Raw genomic sequence first — 26378 nt, 5'->3', positions numbered from 1 at the left:
GACAAGCAGGTGCAGCTAGGTAAAATTATTAAGTGAAATCAAATGTGTAACTTGAGTTGCCAGCTTTTGGCAAAAATTCAGGAATATTTAAGTAGAGTAAGCTTCCTAACACAAAAGTTGCTTTTTCTCGCAACGTAGTAGCAATGCTTATGAACTTCCCAATCACTTGTGACCAACTGCATAGAATAACATTATTACGATTTTTTTTAAACCCTCGCTTGGAACAGAGGAAATACATGTATGAATTCGAAATAAAATTCAATTATACGTACGTAATTTTTATTTGTTATAAATAAAAGTACACAAAATAATAATTATGTACATAAATAAAAAAAACTTTACTTACATAATTATTGGTTGATAATACATTATGAAGAAAGTTTCAAATGTGATCTATATAAATATCTCTACAATCTAAGTAACATACACGCCGCGAGACATTTCAAAATGCACTACAATCATCAATCGTATATTGTACTAAAAACGGTAACAACATGGGTAGACGTACTTTATTAATATATGTAATCTACAACTTATTTTAAATAAGTAACTGTTGCTATCAGTGCTGCCAGCTTTACACAGTATTAGCTCTCAAATCTGGTACAAATATTAATAAGGATACAGAATAATTATAAAATAATAATAAAAACAATAAGTTTATAAACAATTACTTAACATAAATAGATAAGCCAAAATAATGGCTCATAAATGGCAACACTGACCTAATAACAATGATAATTTGTAAAACATGTCACATTTTCGCGGCGAAATTGGCGTTTCGAAATTCGAATTAAAGGCCATAATTGTTATCTATGGATTGTATCCAAATGTTTACTTGCCAGCAGCAATTTCCTTCATACGGTTGAGGGCAGAACCGGCTTTGAACCAGGAGATTTGTTGCTCGTTCAATGAGTGGTTCAACTTAATGCGTTCCGACTTACCATCCTTGTGCTTGATTTCACATTCAAGTTGCTGCAACACAGATTTTTAAAATTAAATATTTTTCATTGGGATGGTGTTTTTATACACATATGTTGCTCAGTGTATACAATATATATATGATAATTATTAACTGAATATTTCTTGGGTGTGCGAGGATTTCAATATTGAGAAATCAAGTGATCATTTATGCAGTAAAGATATCACTAAGAATATTCTAGATCGAGGTCTCTCGCGAACTGACATCTCATAGCTAAGTAAGCTCTATAATTGACCATAGACGCCAATTTCGACCGATTACTGCGTGAAATACTGGAGTAAACTCATTATTGACTTACAGATTAAGATTACAAAATAATTATGTATAATTAAAAATGGTTATCATCAATTCCTTTTTTTATTTTTTGGAGTTTATGGCCTGGTACTTAGACCTTTAGGCCATTATCAATTCTTTTTCAATACATACCTTGCCAGGTGCGAGGTCTTTAAGTCCGAGAAGGGAAATCTTGTCTGTAGGCTGGATTTTGTCGTAGTCACTGGCGTTGGCGAAAGTGAGTGGCAATAGACCTTGCTTCTTCAGGTTAGTCTCGTGGATTCTGAGAAGTCAAATTTAATATGTATTCTGTGGAGCAGCGGATTTTAATATATGTATAAACATTTCTAATGAAAAAAATTTTAGATTCACCATAGACATGATTTTAAGTATCCATACAATTATGTATATATGTAGAAAATAGCTAGTCCATAAGGACAAGTACACTGTGTGCCATGTTTTTCATATTCAAACTGTAACACGATTTATTTTAATAAGCCAATAAGGAATCATGGGAATTAGTTCAAAAGTAAAATTACCTGGCAAAGGATTTGACGATGATGGCGCGGCCTCCAAGATGACGGGGTTCCAATGCAGCGTGCTCTCGACTCGAGCCCTTTAAAACAATTTTAACTCAAATAAAAACTTATTTTTATTTTAAAGCGTAACATTTGTTTTTTTTAATAATTAATCGGATTAAAGTTTTTTACTAGTATTTCCTTTGACGATCTACGTAAGCTATCGTATACGGTGTACCAGAGAATCAAACGTAAGCGTCAAAATCATTACAATCATTATTTCCAGTAGAACTTTGACGAACTTAAGCTCAAGTGACTTGAGATACTATTGGAATACGGGTAATGAACATATCGTTTCAAGAATTATATTATGCACTAGAAGTAGAAGCTCCAGTATGGTATCAGGCAATTATTTTTACGATTTTTTACATCGAAATGTTCAATGAAACCAACATTTGCTACACAATTGTTTACGTAAGAGCATGTAATTTTTATTTTTAATTAAGAAAAATGCAGCTTAAAACCTTTTTATTCATGTTGTCTATGAATTGGAGGAAGGTAATGAGCTTCCGTCGACATAAAAAGATCCTTGACGAGCCACATTCTGGCAAGGCTGTAGCGTTGGCGTGTGTTTGTGTGTGTTTTGGCGAGCCATTGGAAAGGTTATTTTTACTTTAACAAATTTAAATCCTGCTTAAAACCTCTTTTTTTGTCCATGTTTTGATGGAAAAAAAATCGCCAAACTGTATAACAGTTTGTTGGCGATCATAGCGCTATGATATTCAATAATCGTATGAGTTTTACAATTAATTACGTTATGTATACTAATTTCTAATTACTTCTATTTATGTAATTAATTTATTATATATATTTAATGACTTTTTAAATATTTCTTATTTATAAAGTAATACACTGTAATTATATTATAAATTATATAATATAAGTGAACTTTCTAATAGATGAGATCTATAAGTTTACCTATAGCAACAATACATCTTTCAATTTTTCCCTTATTATTTATACACCCTATTTATACTGCTATCTCTGTCTAGTATTATATTGTGAGCTTCTGGCAACCTAAAAGGATCTTCTTACTCACAGATTGACAAGGCCTCAGAGGATTTCCCTTTTTAGGTTTCTTGAAATTTTAATTCGGTCAGACCGTAGTGACTTGAAATGTATATATAGCGGTCGAAAATATTTCGCAAGCGCGATTCAGGTTTGATCATTGTAGGTATCTCGTATTTCATCGTTGTAGGTATCGCTAGGATTATATCTCACCTCTCCGTAGTTCTCGTCTCCAATAACGCACCAGGGTACGGAGGCAGCCTTGTAGGCCCGAGCAGTTCCGGGAACTGGTCCCCATTCGCCGGTCACTTGGTTGCGGACCTTGTTCAATTCACCGTTCTCGGCGTTCGTTGCACTGAAAGCAATCACAAATTTATGGAGAGGAATGATTTGTATGTTAATAGATAATCCTAATTTGAAGAAAAACACTTTTACGGATTATTGTTATTGTATTTAAACTTATAATTATTTAGACATAATTTTAAATTTAACACGACGTTTCGCGTGCTTTACAGCGTGCGTGGTCACGGTGACTGAAGACAAAGGTGTTAAATGTCAAAAAGTATCACAGACATTTAACAACTGATAGTGGTTTTCTTTAAATGTGTATAAAAGACAATACCATAGATAATAGTTATAGAAAACTTAATTTAAATTTTTTTTTAATAGATAATCGTAAGTCATAGAACTTAATACATATACAAACACAAAATTAATCTTAATTTTAGGGTTTATTAATAAATAATATGTAAGCTATTGAATGAAAATGTATCTTATCACACATAATTGTCAAAATCAACTCACGTGATAAACATATTGTTGGAGATATTGTCAAGATGTCCACGGTACTTGAGCCATGGTCCAGCTGCCGAGATGTGGTCAGTCGTGCATTTTCCCTTCACCTTGATGAGGATGGTGAGGTCAGTGAGGTCCTTGCCATTCCACTTGTCGAACGGCTCCAGGAGTTGGAGACGGTCGGATGTTGGTAGTACGTCCACTTTCACCTCTGTCGGGGAGTTTTTTATTATTTTGTATATTTATTACATCTTTTAAATAATTCCTAGTAACACTTCTAGTAATTGTTGAAAGTTGTAAATTAATGGTGGATACTAGTTTGACGTAAATAAGATCGATTTTGACCTGACTTAAGGTACAATTATTATAATATTATTAAAAATATTTACTAAATAGAATAGGCATTTTTCAATTTCAAACATTAGGTTGAAGTCCATATTTTATAACAAAATTGGCACAAACTTAAATTCTAATTAATAGAAACAAATAAAGTCCAGATCGCAATAGACAGAAGAAAAGTTTTTAAATCTTTTCGATAGAAAACTCCACAAGATGAATTATGTTATACAAACTTACTGGAGCCATCGGCAGGTGGGTGCTCGTATGTGTCCTGGCCAGGGTCGAAGCCCCTTGCGGGCAATTCATCACCGTAGGGGTCGGACAAACGGAATTTCTTGCCATCTTTTCCTGTTAGCTCATCCGTTACTGGGTTGAAGTCGAGACGACCTAAATAATTTTCAAGTTTAGAACAGCCCTTGGCCACGCCCTTATTCGGAATCATTCATAGTTTAAACTATAAGTAGTTAATAATTATTAAAAAATATGCGTTTACTGCACGTTATGCGACAGAATTTCCATTTAAAGTTTTAATACGTGTCTTTGTGCTGAGACCATTTATGAAAAAATAAACTAAAAGGAGAAATGTGATTAGTGCGCAGTCGAAAACTTTTTCGATGTTTCGTTAGTTTATAAATTCTTTTGACCGTGTAATCTAATTTTGTTATGTGACGCACCTTGCTTTATATATATATACAAATACATGGAGTGATTACATACGGGTAAATGATCATCTATTGGGGATTTTACCTTAGTAATAAATAATTTAGTAAGTAGTTTCACTTCTATGTGTACTTTGTACGCACACACTTTTTTTGTTTAGCGTCAAAACTAACGAGCATTCAATCTTCTCACTCACTCTCTTCTCTTATGAAATACCTGCAATGGACAATGCTGTGACCAGTTCGGGGCTGGTGACGAAGCAATGCGTGGCGGGATTGGCGTCATTACGTCCGGTGAAGTTGCGGTTGTATGACGTCACTATTGTGTTCTTTTCGCCCTTCTTCACGTCTTTACGGTCCCATTGACCGATGCAGGGGCCACAAGCGTTGGCCAATACCTGTAATAAAGTTATTTAAGTACCAATATGCTATTAGACCTATGTCCTAACTCTTCCATGTATATGTGTTGTTGTCATGTTTTGTTTTGTTTGTATCATATGGTTGTATAAGTGTAACCTATTGTGGATGCATCTAGTGTGTTTGTTTTGTGTTTTATTTTTGACTTTGTCTTTTTATTGTAAGAATGTTTCTGTTTGGTTTCCGAATAAATAAATAAATAGACGATTTAAAGTGTATACACTGTATAATGCTTCCTATCTCATTCTCTCCCATGTTAAATCTTATGAATTTATCTGGCTGTCTGTTTTTATTGACTGTCGTTTTTATATCATATCATAGAATTTCAAACTTTCATTATTTTAGATTTTACGAAATTAGATTGATTTTAAACTTATAAATTAAAATTTAACATTAAAACATTTTTTAAAGAAAATAGTAATCGTATACAGAAAAAAGGCTAATTTACATATTATTAACTATAAAAACTTTAGTTTTTGAAGGTTCCACTTTTGTCAAGTGTGAATTGCACATATGATTCTTCTCACGAATGCGTTGTCCGCCTTTTAATTGTACGTTCTATTTTTAAGATTTATCAGAGACGATAAACGAAACCCTATTGTTATTTTTAATTCTGATAAGTATTGGCTATTTAAATAAAAGATGGCGTCGCACAAGTCCCTATGACGTAACATGCTTGTAAATAAACATCAAGGTGATTATTATCATTCTTATTTATTATTCACAAGCATTTTACATAGACGATTGGACTAAACGTAAATGGTTTTGACTAGATCATATTTACGAATCAACATTTGCAATCAAGAAAATACTTACAGTGCCACCGAAGTCTCTCAGCGTCTGCGCAATTCCATCTCGTTCAATTGTAGCGCGGACTTGTTCTGATCCAGGTGTCACGTTGAACGGGATTTTGGATTTGAGTCCGTGACCTATCGCCTGTAAGAGATAAGGAAGGTCAAAAGATAATATTAAAATAAAACGTTTTTTTTTCGTTTTATAGAACAATGGGCAAACGGGCAGGAAGCTCACTTGATGATCCATAGACACTCTCAATTCCTGAGGGCTTGATAGTTACGGACCTTCTAAGTGGGAAATATTTCATAGAAACGGCATAATAAAATTAGACTCGAGGTGATAAGGAAAAAACACAAGAAACAATATACATAAATCTGAGGCCTAGAACTCAATGGTCCTTTTTTTAATTTCAGTTTGTAACGTGAGTTCCGTTTGTAATTTCTATATCTGTTACATGACAAATTATCATGAAACAGATACAGAAATCTGAAGCCCAGACCTAAAAGTTGTGTAGCGGCACTGATTTTATTTTATTTAAAACATACAATTTTTAATTGAAACTTGAAAATCCATATTTTTTTTTTTATAACTTACTTCTTTAACAATACTGGCACAACGCCCCATATCTTCATAAGAAGAGTTGGTGCAAGATCCAATAAGACCAACACGGATGTCTACCGGCCAGTCGTTCTTCTTAGCTGCTTCTCCTAACTTGGAGATTGGATTGGCGAGGTCAGGTGTGAACGGTCCATTCACATGTGGCTCCAGAGTGGACAGGTTTATTTCGATCAGCTAAAAATATTGAATAGTGAGATACGCAGTTTTCTTACAAAACAACTTTTTTACCAATCAAAATCCAGAACCGAAAAACCAACAAATGTTTGTGTTTAGTGGGTGCGTTGCTGGCCTGATGAAGGAGTATGCTCGTATTTTGAATTTAGTTAAAATTTAAATATATAACAATAGGATCTCTTTTAAAAAAAAAGGGAACTCTTCTTTAATAAAATCCCGGAGGCTCTTTTATCTCTGCCTTTTAATAAACTTAAGAAATGTACTAAGGAAAGGCTGTGTAAAAAAGCTTGCTATAAACTTGAAAAAAGGGGCCTGGGACTACTACTAGACAGGCTACTTCTAATTAATTTGCGATACTTGTTTTAAAAAAATAAGAGTTGTTTTATGATTTCCTTCGTAACAGAGTAGCGTTTAAAAGAGTTTTTTACTCCGGCTTTTTCTCTCGGCCTACACCCTTTGCCTTCTTTGCCGATCACTAGGGACGCCTTCAGATTCCAATTCAATGACGTGGAATACGTGATAACTGTATCTAATGTTCCATTATAAACATATTTAATTTTTTTAAACTAATTTTTATGTCATAAAAATACATTTTTATACAATATGTTTTGTCGATTATTCTCCTAAGCAAAAAGAATTTAGTTTAAAGATATCATACTAACATTAAAATTATAATAATTAAACGTTAACAGACTACTGCCAAATCAATTGGAATGTCTAACACATCCACCGTATACCCTGGACATTGCTCCAACTGATTACCATTTTATCCAAATACAGACTACCTAATAAAAAAACTGATGGGGCAGTGGAAACCGCCTTCAACGATTTTATTGATTTCCGCTGTATTGTATTGTATTATGTTATGTATAATGTTATATTTGGAAATACCTCATCGTATGGTGCCTTGGGGTCAGGTGTGAGGAGATGTTTGAAGGAGTTAGCGGCGCTTGCCACGCCATCGCGTCCGGTCGATTTAAGGTACGCCTCCATACGTGAGTTGTATGGGAATATCTGCAAATCGTACGACTCAGAGTCAATAATTAGATAATCCAACTTGTACAATGTAAGATAATAGACAAAGAGGAAGATAAAAAATTCCTCCGTCTCCCTGTAATCTAAGCCCAATAAAAATATCTTGCCACAGGATTATAAAATAATGTGTTATCATCCAGACATTCTGATTCCGGACTTCATCTAATTTAAATTCTTGTGCACAGTAATCCGATGCTATAACTGTTTCTGATATGACGAAGTACCAGGGCACAATAAAATATTAAGAGGTTTTTTATTTTAAAATATGAATAATCCCAAAAATCAAAATTGTGAAATAATTTAAACTGGCAAACCAAAGTTTGTACAAACGTATACTCACACTAGTGGTAGCTCCGATCTCAGCACCCATGTTACAAATTGTAGCCATTCCCGTACAAGAGATGGAGTCAACACCAGGTCCATGGTACTCAACAATGGCTCCAGTGCCTCCCTTCACTGTGAGGATGCCGGCGACCTTCAGGATCACATCTTTGGGGGATGTCCAGCCTGACAGCTTACCTAAAAATTACAGTTCTTTAGTACTCCTTCATGAAACGCTCTGCAATTTTGACATTCTACCTGCTTTATTAATTTAGGACTTATATTTAAAATTAACTTATTTTGAAGCCAAATTTACTGGTGTGCGGGGGTTTGCTTATTTGCGAACAATGACTAGTAATTTAATTGCATTTTTATATCGCCTCAATTTTTATTTTTTTGACAAAACCTTTTGTACAAAAATATAACTCATAATTTTCACCCCGACGATCAACCCCTATGTTTTATTAATGTAGATAGATATTTTTTTTTAAGTATAAACATATAGCTTAAAAATAATGAACATAGTTGTCATAAATTAAAAAAAAAAATTGCTTGTAATATATACTGTACATACAGCATTATGTATGTGCTGATAAATAAATAAAGGGTAGATTCGTATTGCTTCGTACTTGCGTTTTAAAATAAAGCAATAGGCGTAAAAATATATTAAGTAAGGTTATTCAAGGGACAAAATATGGACGCCAGAGCAGCGCTCTCTGATTACGTTATCATAAACAATTTTATCACTTAACAGAGGTATGATTTGTTTATCTAAACCAACTTGAAATATGTTTAGGAAAAATAAATGCATATGCAAACTTCTAGAATATTCTAGATAATATTTATTAATATGCACTAACAGCAGTGTTAGAGCAATTGTTTAAGTGACACTCGACCTTGGGGTCGTACATTCGACCTCGGCCGCTATTTTCTATGTGTGCAATTTACAGTTGCTCAGATGTTAAGGTATATGTTACACCTAATAAACACATAGAAATACAATATTCACTAAGATAAGAAATATAAGTAGCAAAGTATTTGTTGAATTAGTAACGTAATACATAACATAAATCGTAATATAAACATAGCAAAGGTGTGGCGCATGAGTTATGTAATCAAATCTTAGTAAATTTACATATGTACATGTATTTAGTTTTTCATACATCTATAAATCAGATAACATTACCCTTACAAGGAATATAAAATATGTCAACATCACTTATATTCCTTACAGGTGAGATTTAAGAATTGATATATATCTGAAGAGTTTTTTTATTAGTCTAGCAACCCCACCGACAACAGTACAAATTTTATGTTACTGTATAAGCTTTTGAACCGTTAAATATATGAATCGATTGTCAAGTTCGGGCCACATCCCAACATAAACACGACTTCGGCGCTGCGAGTAGCGGCCTATATCAGCAGTTATAGTATGCAGCAGGACCCAAAAATTCACTTTTTAACCTACGCGTAAATATATTTAAAAAAAATCTCAGTACAATACGCTAAGTAATTATAGAACAACAACAATACAATATCACATTGTTATATTATATACGTTCTTGAAGAAGTAATAACAAAGTATAAGAATGTGAAATGAAAGACGAAAAACTCGAACACTACACTTCTTTCCGACTGACCAATGACAATAAAAGGATACAGGCTATTTTTTTAGTTTTACATTATAACCGAGGCTGCCTTCTTTTTAAACTTCAATTAAAATAAAATAATACATTTCGTTCATTCGTACTTTACTTTTGTAAAAAAATATTGTTTATTTTGTTTACATAATATTAGAATAATTTTTGTACAAATTAACACAAGTCAGAGGTCAACGTACTGAAACAATTCGTGAGGGTCACGCGTTTAGACAAACCCAAATAAAGTCGTATTTACCAAATTATTTATCAGTTTTTGAATTGTCCATTATTTAAAAGTATTATATATTTGAATTAAATATAAAATAAACCTAACATTAATTGAATACGTTTTTATCACGATAAATATTAGCTACATTTTCATGATTCAATTCTTATACAAACAAACAAAAATATCTTTATTCATATAGGTAAACAAGTACACTTATGAACGTCAAACAAATTAAATTAATTGTGAATTTACATTTACTGCCAGTTCTCAAATCAAGGGCGTAGAACGGGAGAGAAGAACTGGCAATAAACTCTCCGTCGTAATACGTAGTAAACTTGTTCGAAGTTATCGTATATGCCAGGCTTTACATAGTGTAACTTTATTAAAAAAGAAATAAGGAAGGAGCCAAATAGGTGTAAAGGAGGAATAAAAAAATCTTAATATATAATAATAAAAAATTATTCTTAATATGAAAAAAACCCATTCGCTTTAAGAATAGGAGTATCAAGATCGCGTACTGTTATCAAATATCTCCTTGTATCAATTTGTACTGTCCAATTGTCCTCATAAAGCCGAAACGCGATACGTAACTGCGCAAATGTTATCACTTACGTCTTGTTTGATTTACATAATTATCGCAGAGATAATCATTAAATTTCAGGTATTATAATGCTTTTTAAAATCGATTGTTAGACAGGAAAAACCCCAAATAGTAGTAGTAAGTATATCTAAAAAATCTAGCGTACCAATTCTTAAAAGGCCTGCAGCAAGTGTCTATGGGTGGCGAAATCCCTTAATATTAGATAAGCCTACTGCCCGTTTGTGTCTATGTTATTAAAAAATAGAGATAGGTACGTAGACGGGGAACCGTTTTGAATTTTGAATACCGCGGAATCATTATTATTGAACTTTATCAATTGATTACAGTCGCAGTAATATCACAGCCAACGTATTATACGTATTAGTTTTATCTAAATTATGTAAACATTATTCATTGTTTATCTTTTTACTAAATTATTATATAATGTAGCATATAAACCGCAGGTGGGAAGACGGAGAAAAAATTGATTCAGATTTCAGATTCGACACATAAAGTCTGTTAGGAAACAACACGCATACCGTCGGCTTATTCCAAAGTTTTAAATATTTAAGAATAGAATTTGTAAACGGGATTTTTGTATACGCTAAATCCAACACCTTGATTTATTTGTGTATAAATGTGTGTAATAAAAATATAAATACATATCTATTGCACACTTAAACATGTCCTAACTCCGAAGTGAACTTTGGACAGAATTTAAATATTTCTCTAAACTCTTGTTAATATACGTATGTGTAAACAAATTGTTTAACACATTTAACATGTAATTTTTATATGTATTCGAAAATAACATTTGGTCTTAAGCAATTTTACACCTTATAAACTAGTTCGATCCACACTAAACAGTCTTCTATATCCAATGATGCCACGCGGGTAATAATAGGAATTTATAGAATCTAAATCTCCGCACTACTAATAGATACTAGTAGGTATATCGTTTTGAATTATATAAGGAACCAACCTATGAGAAGTAAAAGTAATAATAAAACAATCTTGCAAGTGATCGTGGTATATTCTAATACTAGAATATAGTGTATAACATTTATATGACATTGAATGCCTGGCTCTCGGCCACACTTGTCTTATTTATAGACAATAAAAAAGATACGCAATATGTCACCTGCACAAACATTATATGTAACATCTAGAAAGGGAAAGTGATTTTGACACATTATAACTGACCATATGAATTTTGTTTTTGCAGATATTATGAGATAAACTGGCAATATAAAAATCCCTTAGAATTTTAAGAAAACACTTTTTTAATGGATTGAAGTTATGTATAATTGTAAACTTATAATTATTTAAACATAATTTTAAATTTATCAGTTAAAGTGTTTTCTTTAACTGTGTAAAAGTTATGTTAATAAAAGACAATACTAAGAATTTCAAGATAGAGTAAAATGCGTCTTGTTTTATTATTTACCAACTAACACTAGAGTTACAAATAAAGTATTGTAAGATTTTTTAACTGTTTAATAAAACTTAACTTATAAAATAAAATAAACTTACCAGTCAGCTTAACTCCAATAACTTTAGGGCACTTGAGCTCCCAAGGAATGTCAGCCATAACATCCACCGCGTCAGCTCCACCCACACCTGGAATAATACTTCATTAAAAACATTGCCTCGCCATCAACACTTCATAGTACAGTTTTCATTTTGAAAATGCCATAATGTTACTGAAAAATACTACTGTAAAATAATGTTTTCATATCTTCATAAATATTCATATGATTTGTTTTATGATCTATATAATTATTGTGCAATTACTAATGTCACATCTATTCATCTGCATAGAATACTATAAAATTGAATTTTCAATTACATAGCAGTTGTCGTCAGTTATACAATGTTTACCTGTGAAAAATCAGCAACTATCAAATCACAAACTATTATTTTAAACCTGTGAATTACTTTTTACTAATTTATTAAGTCATCAGAGGTAGCTTAAATAGATTAGATTATAATTTTATGCACTTTTTATCACTTATAATAAAAAATAAAAATTACCAATGCACAGTCCTCCTAATCCACCTCCATTTGGTGTGTGTGAGTCAGTACCAATCATGAGAAGACCAGGGAAAGCATAGTTCTCCAGAATAATTTGATGGATAATACCAGAGCCTGGCTTCCAGAATCCTACTCCATATTTTGCTCCAGCGGTTTCTAAAAATTTGTAAACTTCCTTGTTGATGTCCTAAAAATTTAACAGTAATGTCTAAAATCAATTTACACTTTTTTATTTGTTAAAATTAATATTATTATTGCAAGTTAATTATGCACACATCTCAGCTATTTACTGAAATCAGACAGCACACGATTGGCTTCTATCATTCACAAAAGCTTTTATAAAAATTGAATATAATCTCTGTTAATAAAATCTTAAGAAGGAATAACTTGTAGGTAAGGTTCTATTATCCTTTTATTTATTTACCTTCGCTCTAGCCAAATCTTCTGTACCACCAATCTGGGCCTCAATCAAGTGATCACAGTGAATAGTAGAAGGCACAGCCACTGTTGGAAGACCGGATGAGATAAATTGTAGCATAGCCATCTGGGCTGTGGCATCTTGCATAGCCACACGGTCCGGACGTAATCGGAGGTAGCTGGTACCTCTTTCGATATCCTGTTAAAATAAAATATAGAAACCAACTATTACATCAACAGAATAATTACAGCATTAAAAGAATAGCATTACGAGGGCATTTGATTGTTAATTGCACCTCCTGACATTTTTTTATGTAATTTTTTAGGTTAGATTCCTTTAATAATATTACTATACATCTTTATAGTGAAATACCCTTATCACTTACCTGTCCTTTTGGGTCATCAAGATGTGAGTACAAAACTTTTTCTGACAGGGTCATGTCACGACCTAACCTCTTCTTAACCACCTCCAAATTTTTTGTTAATTTTTCATAAGGTAATGGGGCCTTGTCGAACCGGGACATAGCAACCTAAAATCCATCATTAAACAATTTAGAGGCAGTATAATAGCAATGCTAGGCTCAATTTTCAAACACAAAGTGATTACATAACAGTGCCATTGTATCTATAAAATCTTGTATAACTGACTTTTGCTCAAGGTTAGGTATACCTGGGCCGCCGCAGCCGTCAATGGGGACACACTGAAGCATCGCTGCTGAATTTCCAAGAGGACAGCTCTTGTCCTGCTTCCCTGAAAAGATCATTTAGTTGAATACTCCCTTCTGCCCTGACCAGTGAAAACCGGATAGAGATGAGCAATTAATGGTAAAACGATACCAATTACAGCAAGAGTGACCCAAGCTGACCCCTTCATTCAGAGTTATCTATATTAAGGTCACAAACTGATAGAATAGTAAACAAAGTGATAAACCTATCTTGTGCTGGTTTTAAAGTTTTCATTAAAAGCGAATATACTGTAGGGATGTGTATTTATTAATTAAACCTTACCTGGCCATGCAAAACTCTCATACAGTGTGCCATGGTTGCCGGACTTTAAGTATTTTTTGTTAATAACTTTTTCACTTAAAATTTAAATAAACGTTGATAGCATCGATTTTTTATTGCTTTTCCTTCCTTTTTAAACAAAATAATTATATTTTTTTAGTTACACCTCACTTACACGACCACCACTTTCGACTAAAAATTAAATAAATTTTGGCATTCTGCCCGTACCCCGTGATGGATGTATTGTACACGGTAAATTGTTCGGCTGAGTCGTCAGTTGTCAGTTGTCAGTTGCTATTCCTCCCTCTATAGTCTATGGATAATATTCAGTGTCAATTTCAGAGTTTCCCGCAGTACGCTAAATCTGAGTTCGCTGACTAAAACCTGAAAAAAAGGTTCCTTGACATTTTTTCTAAACAGAGTATTCTCTGAGTTCTGATATTTTCATCAGAGTAACTAATATCAATTGTATAAATAAATGGCTTAATCTATGGCTCCGGGTCCTATAGTGTGTACAAACTACAATGTAACTAGACTATATTCAAACTTATCATATAGCTTATTCCGATAAGCAATCGCTAATGTCTTAACTTAGTCTGTGATTTAGATTTTAGTGGAAAAAATTAAAATGATCAGAAATCAAAATACATAATATGGATTACAACAAGAAAATTACTATTCCTTAATATAATATATGTAATCGAAAGAGTACACCGTTTAAAATTTGATGCGCAACTAAGACGATAACATATATTTCAAATTATAAAATACCCAATTTTGAAATTGCAATACCTACTACTGTTTGCTAGAAAAGTTTTATTTTTAAAATCATCTGACTAATATGACCAACGCTACTATCCAGGTAAGGTCTCCTGTAGTAGGAAACTGTTAAGTTACAGTTATGTTAAGTAGATTAAGAACAGAACTGACAAATTGTTGGTTGTGGTATTATTATAAATATTAGAATGCTTGATTTTAGACCTCTATAAGTGAAACCTAGACAATTAAATGGAATTTACAAAACCCATTAGCAAAGGTAGACATTTCTCTAACTTTACATTTGGCCACATTTCAAGTGCTGCACATGCAGAATATAATTCACATGCATCAAAAATGATCTTAGTTATTTATGGTGCACTTCTTGGTGTCAATAAACATTAATGTTTGCACTTATTTTAGGAAATAGAGGGCATTGATGACTATTGGGGTCCAGCATTCAGATCGGTGTATGAGGGAGAAGGTGGTCATGATGCTTTTCTCCAACAGCTGGATGAGAGAATTAAGCAGCATGATAAAGAAATTGAAAAGCTTTGTAACTTCTACTATCAAGTAAGTCCACTTGTATATATTAAAGTAAAAAAAGCTTTTGTAGTAGTCTTAAAAAATCTCCTATATCCTGTTGTATAAATATAGATATTTCCTAAATTAGGAAAGAATCAAAAATAATTTATTTAATTTTATTATTCTTTAGGGTTTCATAGAGTCCATCCGTGAGCTGCTGGAAGTTAGATCTCATGCTGAAGAGCTTCATGCAGAGATATCTAATGTTGATGCAAATGTTAAGGAGACTACTGATGGTTAGTAGTATTGTTAAGATTCTGTATTTTTTGACACATGTACACTGCCCAATGGCTCGCACACTCTTTTTAATATCAATTAGCTTCTTGTAATTTTTTTAATTTCTTCAATAAAAAATTTCAAAATAAAAATTCAGAAAAAAAATTTATATTATCTATTACTTAAGTTATAGAATAAATTAAAATACTGTTATGAGTTGTTCATTGAATTTATCAATAATCCTCATGACAGGCCTAAGTTAATCCACACTTTTTGCCTTGGATATATTTTGTAGGAGATACTAAACTAAAATATGTGTTTGTGGTCATCCTTCCAAAAATTATTTAGTTTAAAATAATTAATGATATTTCTTTTAAATAATTTAAGGATTGTGTGTGAGATCTGAGGAACTGATAAGAGCTAGGCGTGTTGAGTTAAATATAGCATCTACCATTGAAAAGATGGAGCTGTGTCTACCTTTACTTACCACTTATTCAAAACTCAAGTCGCAAGTTGAAGCTAAAAGGTATTTATTAGTGCTGTTACACTCGCATGACATAGAATATTTGGAAAATTATTTGTAATTAGCTTACTTGTTGGTATATTTTCCTTTTGCCATATCTTCAAAGATTCTATTTATTTATCAAATTTATCAAAGCAATTTGTTGCTTAAACATTTTTTTAAATACTGTTGTTTTAGTTTTCACACACCAAGTTTTAGTTTACTTTTAGCAAAGTTTTAGACTTACCGGTAGAGTTCTCAAGTTATTTAAAGTTATTGTTTCTCAACAGATATTACCCAGCACTCAAAACCCTTGAACAACTTGAGCATGTGTTGTTGCCGCGTGTAGGGCCATATGCGTGGTGTTCACACATATCTTCAGATATACCCAAACTTCGACAAGCCATACAAGATGCTTCTATGGCTGATCTTAGGGATTTCCTTGAAAACATTCGAAGACTTAGCCCCCAGGTAAGTACTGTTACAATTCAGTAAAGTAGTAACTAAATTCATGTCAGTACACTTTAAAGTTAAAATGAACACTTAAGAAGGCTTTGAAGAGAAAAGTGTATACCTGCATTTTTGTTCCTGTATTTGTTTTTGAATTTTTGTATAGGTATTTTTGTACAGGTTTTTTTCTCAGTAAGCAAATTTTTTTAAATTCCTATGAGAAATAAACTTATTCTAACCGTATATGTATCTTAAATATCAGTACCGATTTATCAAACCTGCAGGTGTCCATAGACTGTAAGCACTTAAGTTTAAGTGACCTGTATACCTCCTTCCCCAAAAAATGGGTTTTGCATGCATTGCTTTTTTCTAATACCTAATTTAAAAATACAATAGTGATGAAATTTGTCTTACCGTCAAATTTATTTCCTAGTGTGTTAGAATACAATGTTTGCGTTCAGTGGTTTTAGATTACGACTCTCATCATTGGGTTGTAGGCTCAATACCCTGTGTACCAATGGACTTCCTATGTGCGCATTTAAAATTCAGGAAACCGGTTTTTCTTAGATAAAAAAATTTGACAGCGTGTGTTAGGAACAGGAGGCTAATCACCTACTTGCCTATTAGATTAACATGATCACGAAACATACAGAAATCTGAGAAATCTGAACAAAAAAACCACTGTCAATAACAAACGTTTTGGGTAAATAAGGGATGAGGTCATAATAAATAAGTTACTTTTATGTTCCAGGTTGGGGCAGTGGCTTTAAAGCAAACTCAAGAAATGCTGGGACGAAGTTTGGAAAATATTATAAAAAATAAGAAAGGTAACTCTACATCATACAGTAATTTCCCCTGTAACGCGGTACAACTATAATCACGTTTATTTCTCAAGTTATATTTCTGTAATTTGTAAAGTTCATAATTAGATTTTTTGAACCTTTGCGGTTATAACGCGGCCCAGTCTACCGCGTTATACCGCGTCTTACTGTAATACTATCACTTTTCGCTTAGAATTTGGACTTTGCTTGCTATTAATAATGTTGAGTTCTATCAAGCATAATTGTTATTATGGTTGTTTTAAAAAAAATATTTTTGCTACATTAGTTTGTGGTCTCTCGAACATTGATATTATATCACCAATTTACCTCGACCATTGAAAGCAAGTATGTTGAGGTAAATTACATTAAACTCTTACTCTAGTGAAGAAAATCGTGTGATAGCATGCCTTAGACTCATAAAGCATGCCTTAGATCACCTACTTGCTTATTACGAAAAACAAATAATGATCATTTCATTCCACAGCCCAGGCCTAAATGGTGTGGCGCTATTGTTTTTTTTTTTTCAAGAACAACTATCGTGAAATACACCTGAATTTATGAAAATATATTGTTTTTTCTTAGATATGGCAACACTGGGTCCATCAAGTGTAGAGACTAATACTCCCCAGAGTCCACACGAATTGGTAGATTTCAGTCCACTATACCGATGTCTACATATTCATACAGTGCTGGGTGCTAAGCACGACTTCGTTCAATACTATCGGTAAGACATAATTGATGGGTGCCATGTCAATTTTTTTTACTAGAACTTGCTTACTTATAAGAAGATATAAGATAAACTTTGTGCTAGCTGATTCTTAAGAGTTATATTCGACATTGTTTCACCTGTAATCTGGATTTTTTTGCAGGTCTCAACGTAGGCAGCAAGCTCGTCTGGTAGTGATTCCAGCAGCTGGAAACCTTCATGACTCTATACAGAGTATGAAGAGTTACCTTAATGCTGTACTTGGTTTCTTTATTCTAGAAGAACATCTTCTTACTACAGGTATGGAACGAAGTTTTTGATTTGTGTCAAAGATCGTTTTTCTATATATTATAAATAGAGCAAGCAAGAGAATAAAAGACTTGCTATTTTTTGTGTAGTCCATTTCACAAGGAAGTGGCTGAAGTGATAATGCCTCATAAAACATGTATATTCTCCGTTATAATAATAATTGTTGATATTGATAATGAAAGAACTATACAGTCTCATTAGATTTAATATAATTTAATATGTTTATCTCACTGATGTAAACAGCTAATGGATACAGGCTAAATGGTCCTTCGAGCCGGATTTGATTCCATAAATGTTATATCATATCGATATAACGAAATTTGTTTAAGTCATATTTCAACTTAGGGAAAAAACAAGTTTCATTAAAAATGCTTTGTTTTTTAGATAAATAGTGTTTACAAGAGTTATTATACATTTTTGTTGTTTTTTGTCTATACACTCTTGAAGTTTATAAGGTGCTAAATATGCGTTCTAAAGCAAGTGAAGATAAAAGTAAAACTTTTAAAATGTTTCAAGGCGCTGGTCTGGTATCCTCTGATTGGTTGGGAGAAACGTGGGGTTCCGCTCGTTCAACGGCAGCGGGCACGTTGCGTACGCACACCGCGCTCGTCACGGACCCGACTTTGATGCTCAGTATCAAACATCAGATTGTGCTGTTTATTAATGCTCTCAAGTTAGTGTAAAAGCTATAATAGTTATTTATTGACACTTATTATATTTTGTGATAATTAACCATCTAATATATAAAATTCTTGTGTCACGGGGTTAGTAACCGAACTCCTCCGAAACGGCTCGACCGATTCTCATGAAATTTTGTGTGCGTATTGGGTAGGTCTGAGAATCAAACAACATCTCCTCAACATCTCCTCATCTCCAACTCCTAATTTTTTTTATTTATTTTTTAGACAAAATTTTTCGTTTTTATTTTTTTACGATACACCATACAAAATACATGCAACCCTAAATTTTCACCCCTCTATCTATCTATATCCCTTATGTTTTTTTTGTTAATTATATACTTTAATTTTTTGGCAACAACGTTTGCCGGGTCAGTTAGTAATAATACATACATATTATGTTTGGCAAGGAAGAATCTTAAACCTAGTGTAAGTAAAGCTTGATGAATCTTAATTTTTTGAAGATGTATGAAAATGACTTGCTAAAACTTGAGAATGGCTGGACTGAATGGACTTGGATGATTATGATCTTGAAATTTTTGTCAGGGATGGTTAAAACGGCGGGAAACATGAATAAGTAAAGTAAAAAATAAAAGCTGACATGCCGATTTTCAGTTCAGAATTCCTCTTCCTCACGATGTTAATTTTTGCGGCTCAGATGCTACGGATTACCGACGGAGCCACTCCCGCATTTGTTGCAAGAGATGGCAGAGCATTACACCGAAGTGCTGATGCAGCGATGGGTTGCCGTCTTCCGCGATATACTGGATAACGCCACATTCCGACCTATTGAGGTAAAGTAAATTAACTGTTCATTTTAGTAGTTTTGGATATCACTAAATTTTTTCCTAACTTCAACTCAAATTAAGCCAAATAACCGTTTTAATTATTTCGGCGAAAATTGTCTCACTTGGCTTTTACAATTAAATATGAAAAAAGTGTAAATTTTTAGGTGGAAAATCAAGAACAATACGATGCAGTTATGGACACATTTCCGTATGATGGAGATGAGTTAGAGACACAGGCTTTTCCCAGAAAGTGAGTATTTCCCAGAAGTAACTAAAGGGGCATAAACATGGAGACATTAAAATGGGTTTTTATTTTAAAATATATATTGATACCAACAAGTTTGTTTTATAGAAAAGTGGAAATCGGAGGCTTATGTAATGTTAAGTGATACTGCTAGAATACGCAAGTGCGTTGCCGGTTTTTAATTTCAGCGATTTGGAAAATTTCGATAGATTTTTATGAAAAATACCAAGTGGGTTTTTAAATGTTGTCGTTCAAGCTGTAATCTTTTTCTATTTATGCACTTTTGCTATCTTTGCCATCATTTATCCCTTTACTAAAAAAATATACCGGACAGGAATTAATAAAATCTTTGTACGTGGTTTCGACTGCCCCATCAGAGTTGAAATTTTGACCTTTTACCAGATGTTTTCCATATTTGGATTTTTTTTTAGCATTTTGTTAAAGTAATTGGAGCACCTCTAATTTGGTAGCAGTATGTTATACAGTGTGTGGTCTAGCCTTGCAGCTGTGGCCTAGAGCGATTGGTTAGAGCGACTAACCTTGGTTGTATAGCATCTAGCTTTTCCATCCATTCAAATCCCTCAATAAAAGCAAGACAACTTTTTATTTATAAAAATAAAAGTTACTTTTTTTATGTACGAAGTTGTGAGAAAATATTATTATTCATCATTTTTCAAATTATATATGTAAGGAACTAATTAATTACTTGAAATTCTTTAGATTCTATTTCCATTAATACGCTTTCAGATTCCCATTCTCCTCAGTGGTGCCCGCAGTGTACGTTCAAGTGAAGGAATTCATGTACGCATGGCTGAAGTACTCTTCCGGACTGGGCTTGGGCGGCGGAGGGCGGGCGGCAGCTGCTCGTCATTCCACCTCCCTGCTACTCACGAGATCCTTCACTGGCTGTCTTTCTGCTCTATTCCGAAGAGCGTTACCTCTAACACAACTGGTTCAGGTAGGTGTGCCGTAAGGTAAACCGCTTTTTTGTCATGTTACAGGGGTCCAATGGGCAGGAGGCTCATCTGATTATACCGTGATACCGCCCATGGACACTCGCATTGTCAGAAGAGTCGCAAGTGCGCTGCCTGCCGTTTAAGAATTGTGACAAGAAACGCTCATTGGAAGGACGGTAGTTGAAGTGAAACGGTTGGAATTTCGTATTCTGCCTCATCATGTCTGTTGATGATGAAACGAAGCTATAAGTATTACCTAATCCAAACCACTCCTCTGAACAATTACCATGGTAAATGCGGTAGAAGATGCAAAGACACTGCACATCAAACCGCACTAGATTTTATCGGGCTTTGAGGGCGTCGACGGAATCAAGAAATCCCGTAACGAAAATAAAAACCTAACACACGATGACGTAATATAGATGCGGCCAATACGCGTTAGAGCGGGACAGAACGCGACAGTACGCGTTAGAATGAGACAGACTATATAGGCGGGTTAGTCTGGTGGAGATTGAATAAAAATCTTAAGTACATAAAAGAACAAAACTACTGTATAAATAAATAATTAATAAATATCTTTACCGCGGCTGTCCCTGAGTGCCACACGTTTTTTTAAAAAAATTGTGTTATGTTTGTTTTTAGATAATATTGGACACCCAGTACCTAGAGAGCGCTACGCCCTACCTGTACGAGTTTATTAGTAATATTACTGGTTCAGAACTGGTAACTACACAGGTAAAATATTTTAAATTAGTCTTCTAGTTTAGTATAATATGATAGAACGTAAGCGAATAATAAATAAGGCGAATCAAGTTTTGTTTATTACCAGGTTACTCTCGCTTAGTCGTGTATATATTTGACATGACTTTAAAAACTATCTTAGGTTTGTGGTGATTATATTTGTAAAAAAATTGATTTTTAATTCTCTTATTAGCTCTAAAAGCTATTAAAACTTTTGTAATTCTAAAAGGCTTATCTATCCAAGATGGCGTCGCACCAGATGACGTAAATACATACGCAGACGTCAAGTTACGTGTTAATTATCATTTTTAAATTATCTAAATATATATTTTGATCTAAATCAGTATTGATATGTTTTCGGAGAAGGATAACATTAATTGTACTGGACATTATTCAGATTAGATAGAGGTATTTTTCAAGCATGCTACGTCATCGATTGGGCTAATCTGCATCCGTTGACGTATGATGATCAATATTTTTATTTGTTTTTTTTATTGTTATGCCTAAAATGTCCAAAGCATTCAGAGAATAATGCGCATTTTTAAAATTAGATTTCTTATTCAGCCCGCTGGTAGTATGTTTCAAACCGCTCGAGACGATGCAGAAAAGCAGATATGCGAAAACTTGCAACATAAGGTGGATGAGTTCCTTGACCTTGAGAACTATGACTGGCTTTTAGGTAAGATTTGTCAATTGTCATTCTAAAATACAATTTTACTTTTTATTCATTCAATGAAAAAGATCAGTTTGTCAACTTAAGTTAAAGTTGTTAACACAGGTTAAAAAAGCTTTTAGATTTCTAGGAATTGAGTGATTTGAATTTGGAATGTAATTATTTTTGGTAAATGTTTCAATCTCCAAAGAGATCGTTCACGATTATTATTTGAAAATTTCTAGTCAAAATGTTATCTATGGGTGGTTCAAATAAAGAAAAAAAAGAACGCCGCCAAACACATTTATTATGGATTTTTAAAATTCGAATTCGAGTTGTGTTATTGAATAATAACGTAATTCTATCCTAGGCAGTCTAGATTTAAAGAATACTTATCAAATGGCTTGCCTGACAAATAATCTACTAATACAAAATAATTTAACTTACATAGTCAAAACAAAAACTTATTTTAGTGACACTTATTAATTATATGTTATGATCAGTGGAGCCAAGCGGACAAGCGTCATCTTTCGTGACAGATATGTTGGGATACCTCACTGGCGTGCTGACGTCACTAGAGCAATTACCACGGCGTGCGCGGTAAGTCGATATATTTCAATTAATTACTACACGATTTAATAATTTTAGCAATATATTAGCTAATCGTATTATTGCTATGTACTTACTTATATTTATCAAATCATATTTTGATAAATGACGACACCAAGTAACAAAGAGGAATATGGGGCATTTCACGTGAAGCGGACAGCGAAAAAAGTGTGGTTGTAGAACTTATTTCGTTTAATCATGCCTCTAGTGCGTATGAACGCAAATACGTATTTTTTTAAGTTATGGGCCTTTAAAAAAATAATTCTTATTGTTCGATTCCGATATTTTGGGAGTAGATTTTTTAATTGTATTTTTTTCACTGTCAAACTGCAATTTGTATATTAAAGCCGTGATTAGACAAAAATAAAAAATTATATTGACCTCCAAAACCAGAACCAAAAAAAACCATTTGAACTGACAGGAAATTTCATAGAAGAATAGTTCGAAGATTGTTTATATGACAATATTCTTGCAGTGAGGCGGCAGTAACGGCAGCAGTTCAGCGCATAGCGTGTCGGCTGCGTGCTTTATTACTAGAAGGCGACGTGCGGGCAGTGTCTGCGGGCGCCCTTCACCAGCTTGATCTTGACGTCATCCAATGCGAGCAGTTCGCTGCGAGTGACCCTTTACCAGGTCTACGAGATCAGCTTTTGGAGCATTTCGCTAGTCTACGGTGAGATATATATAAATAAAATTGTTTACTATGTATAATAATATATTTTTGAATTTGCATTTTGTCGAAAAAATATTAATATGTACATATATGCTTTCATATTAATTTGTGTTGCCTGAAAGTTGGAAGAGAACTCTCGAAAGCTATTAGGCCGCCGATTGCACTCTTTTTTTTTGGTACATCTGCGACAAAGTTGACGTGATTGAAGCTTCTTTCTATGCCTACCACTATTCTTATAATTTTAATGCCTTCCGTTATTACAAATATGAATAAAAATATCATATGCCGGAATAAATATAGTATTTTACTTTTTAAACGCCGTTAATTTTTTTTCTTTCTAAGTTCTTATTAAATTTTTTCCCTTATCAGATCCTACTTTCGGATTCCAAATGATTGTTTCTATTTGATAAACTTCTAAAAAAATCGCATAAAACAAAAACAGAGGCGGCGAGGCGAGCGCACCGTCCACACTCGCTCTCGCGGCCCCTTGTGTCGCCTGGTGGAGAGTGTGGATCGGCAATAATGGCAATTAATAAATTATTATTATTTCAGGCAACTATTGGATCTGATAACAAGTTGGGATTGGTCTTCCTACCTCCACGACATCGGTATGGAGGGAGCCAAATACGCCCTAGTGTCGCCACGTGAAGCGGCAACATTACTCGAGAAGTTAAGAGAAGCCGAGCAAAAGTCATCTGTCTTCTCTGTTCTTAAGAAGAATGAAAGAGATAGAAGGAAACTGCTCGACACGGTCCTCAAACAATTGAAGCAACTGCAGAATCAAGATGGCTAGATTTGACATAACTGATCACGGAATAGATAAAGGGGCACCGCAAGCGTGAGGCATGAATAACGCGTATCATACTTTAGGGATGGAAGTATTAGGTGGCTGACTATAGTTATGGCATGAATATTTTGGGTGTGGATTATATTCAAATGGTACTATAAAAATCTTATCGAAAATTTTTATGACTTCTATAATCGTAGTATGGCTCACAAAGGCAACTAAATATTGAAGTATCAAATCATACTCGGTCAAAAAAATTTTGGGCGTGTTAGGGAAATATTTCATGACACCGACACAAAAAACTGATACCCTGAAGTTAGCTAAAGTCAACATTTTAGATTTTCTGTAATATTTAAATAAACATTATTTAACTGGATAATGCGTTATAATAAAACTTTTAACGTATTAAATGCCTTTTTTCTATTGTTAGTGTTGTTTTTCCCACAACCGTAGAATATTTTTTTGTAAAGATTTTTACATAAGTACCCACACGTTATTATTATTTCTATGTTAAACTTTTTAGCCCACGTTTTACGAATACATATTCCGTGATCAGTTTTAAGTAACAAGGAGATGGTGCTTGACGCTAAAAATGTTTTAGCCATTATTAAAAAAAATCGTATAACAATTATGTATAAAAAAATGAACAATAATTATTTTAGTTAAATGTTTAATTTTCATATACTTATGTTATTTATCGTTATTTAAAGTTTTAGTTATAAGTGCATTAAATTATAATTAAATTGTATTATTGAACCTGTGTTTTACTTCCACATAAACGAACAAAATTTAATCTTAAATGATTTAAGGTGTCATTGATTTCCCGCAAAAAGGCTATGTCATACATTAATTATCTATTTGAAATGGTATGGTTTTACAATTCATTCCGAGAGTAGATAGGAGGAATTTAGGAAGAAAAATAATATCTAAAGAAAAAATCTATAACAACAAAACAATGTTTCGTACAAGAGTAACTTCAAAGGGAAAACAGTGTTGGGCAAATGATCAGATTCAGAAATCCGAGGCCCAGTACTTTAAAATTTTGTAGAGCCAGCGATTTTAACAGGATAAAATATATGCTAGCCGTTACAATGGTTATCTTATTTACGAAAGTGGTTACAACATGCTGTAACATATATTATGGCAATTAGACAATTGGATAATTGCTTTGACTGAAATCGTAATCAGGACACTGCTCCTACGCTACGTAATAATCGCTAATTTAAGATTATTTTGACTAATATGACCCGACCTAGTCTCTAATCAAGAGGTGACATTGCACTTATCTAGATCAAATTCATAACTTGTATTTAGGCGTCTAGTCACGAGACATTTTTCGCACGACAAAACAAAATTTGACGAGGAATTTCGAGTTAAACATTGTCAATAACGTTTGGAGAAACCTAAGAAAAAATATATTTTTATACCGGCATATGATATAGGAACGAAGTTCCTTATCGCGAGTTACCAAAGGGGGCTAGGCGGAAAAAACTAAGACCAAAATTTGTAACGACACTTTTTGCTATACTTGTAAGCCGTGCGGCGTGCGCGTGTTTCTCTGTCTGTCTCTCTCTCTCTCTCTCTCATCGAAAGTAAGCCGTTTAATATCGTTTCATTTTTCTATTTCGCATTTAACATTTAAATAAAATAGAATCCCAAACTTACGTTTCCTACTTCAGTTACCACAAGCCAATTGTTACTTACTAAAATTTAGCGTACTGATTATGTTTATATCATATTATATTTGTTAATAATAAAATAATGCTATTATAACTTTAAAAAAATGTTATTACAATTGCTTCTCTAATTAATCGAAAGGTTCCGGGTGTCTCTTGACAACTCTCAAGTTTTTTATGCAATGTAAAAGCCGTTTTTTCTCTTGAACCATAGTCACTGTCGACGAGGTTCATGGTGATAAATGTTGACTATGAATCAGTGTTAGTACCTACTACGCGCGACTCCAAGCAATCCAAAAGAACTCCAAAAACAAATGACGTGTGCCTACGCGGA

General features: G+C 33.3%; 2 protein-coding genes across 2 annotated transcripts; one reads left to right on the top strand and one right to left on the bottom strand.

The window, feature by feature from the left end:
- Nucleotides 1–265: 265 nt before the first annotated feature.
- Nucleotides 266–14133, bottom strand: LOC111000135 (aconitate hydratase, mitochondrial). The gene is made up of 17 exons (XM_022269488.2): nt 13900–14133; nt 13562–13642; nt 13278–13421; nt 12899–13090; nt 12475–12661; nt 11974–12060; nt 8011–8189; nt 7527–7649; nt 6438–6635; nt 5865–5984; nt 4849–5029; nt 4210–4359; nt 3643–3844; nt 3052–3193; nt 1792–1868; nt 1406–1535; nt 266–972 (listed from the first exon to the last, which is right to left on the bottom strand). Exons 1-17 carry the CDS (start codon nt 13930–13932, stop codon nt 832–834), a joined length of 2367 nt encoding a protein of 788 aa, XP_022125180.1. The 5' UTR covers nt 13933–14133; the 3' UTR covers nt 266–831.
- A 317-nt stretch (nt 14134–14450) lies between these two features.
- LOC111000136 (exocyst complex component 6) lies at nt 14451–24934 on the top strand. The gene is made up of 17 exons (XM_022269490.2): nt 14451–14758; nt 15076–15225; nt 15368–15473; nt 15841–15979; nt 16246–16426; nt 17157–17232; nt 17809–17950; nt 18096–18232; nt 18758–18914; nt 19577–19712; nt 19871–19956; nt 20698–20908; nt 21549–21641; nt 22212–22326; nt 22803–22899; nt 23384–23581; nt 24134–24934. The coding sequence occupies exons 1-17, from the start codon at nt 14738–14740 to the stop codon at nt 24372–24374; spliced, it is 2286 nt and encodes a 761-aa protein (XP_022125182.2). The 5' UTR covers nt 14451–14737; the 3' UTR covers nt 24375–24934.
- The last annotated feature ends 1444 nt before the right edge of the window (nt 24935–26378 follow it).

This window comes from Pieris rapae, chromosome 10 (assembly GCF_905147795.1).
Source record: "Pieris rapae chromosome 10, ilPieRapa1.1, whole genome shotgun sequence".
NCBI lineage: Eukaryota > Metazoa > Arthropoda > Insecta > Lepidoptera > Pieridae > Pieris > Pieris rapae.
Note: the sequence above shows the minus strand (reverse complement) of the source record. Positions and strands in the feature narration are given on the sequence as shown.

Excerpts from the sequence above, each read along its gene's own strand:
- LOC111000135 (XM_022269488.2), bottom strand. The coding sequence starts at position 13,932 with ATGGCACACTGTATGAGAGTTTTGCATGGCCAG. Across the intron at positions 1,869-3,051 it reads GAGACGAGAACTACGGAGAG|GGCTCGAGTCGAGAGCACGC; the intron begins GTGAGATATAAT and ends ATTGTTTTAAAG. Across the intron at positions 973-1,405 it reads AAGACCTCGCACCTGGCAAG|CAACTTGAATGTGAAATCAA; the intron begins GTATGTATTGAA and ends TCTGTGTTGCAG.
- LOC111000136 (XM_022269490.2), top strand. The coding sequence starts at position 14,738 with ATGACCAACGCTACTATCCAG. Across the intron at positions 17,951-18,095 it reads GACTTCGTTCAATACTATCG|GTCTCAACGTAGGCAGCAAG; the intron begins GTAAGACATAAT and ends ATTTTTTTGCAG. Across the intron at positions 23,582-24,133 it reads GAGCATTTCGCTAGTCTACG|GCAACTATTGGATCTGATAA; the intron begins GTGAGATATATA and ends TTATTATTTCAG.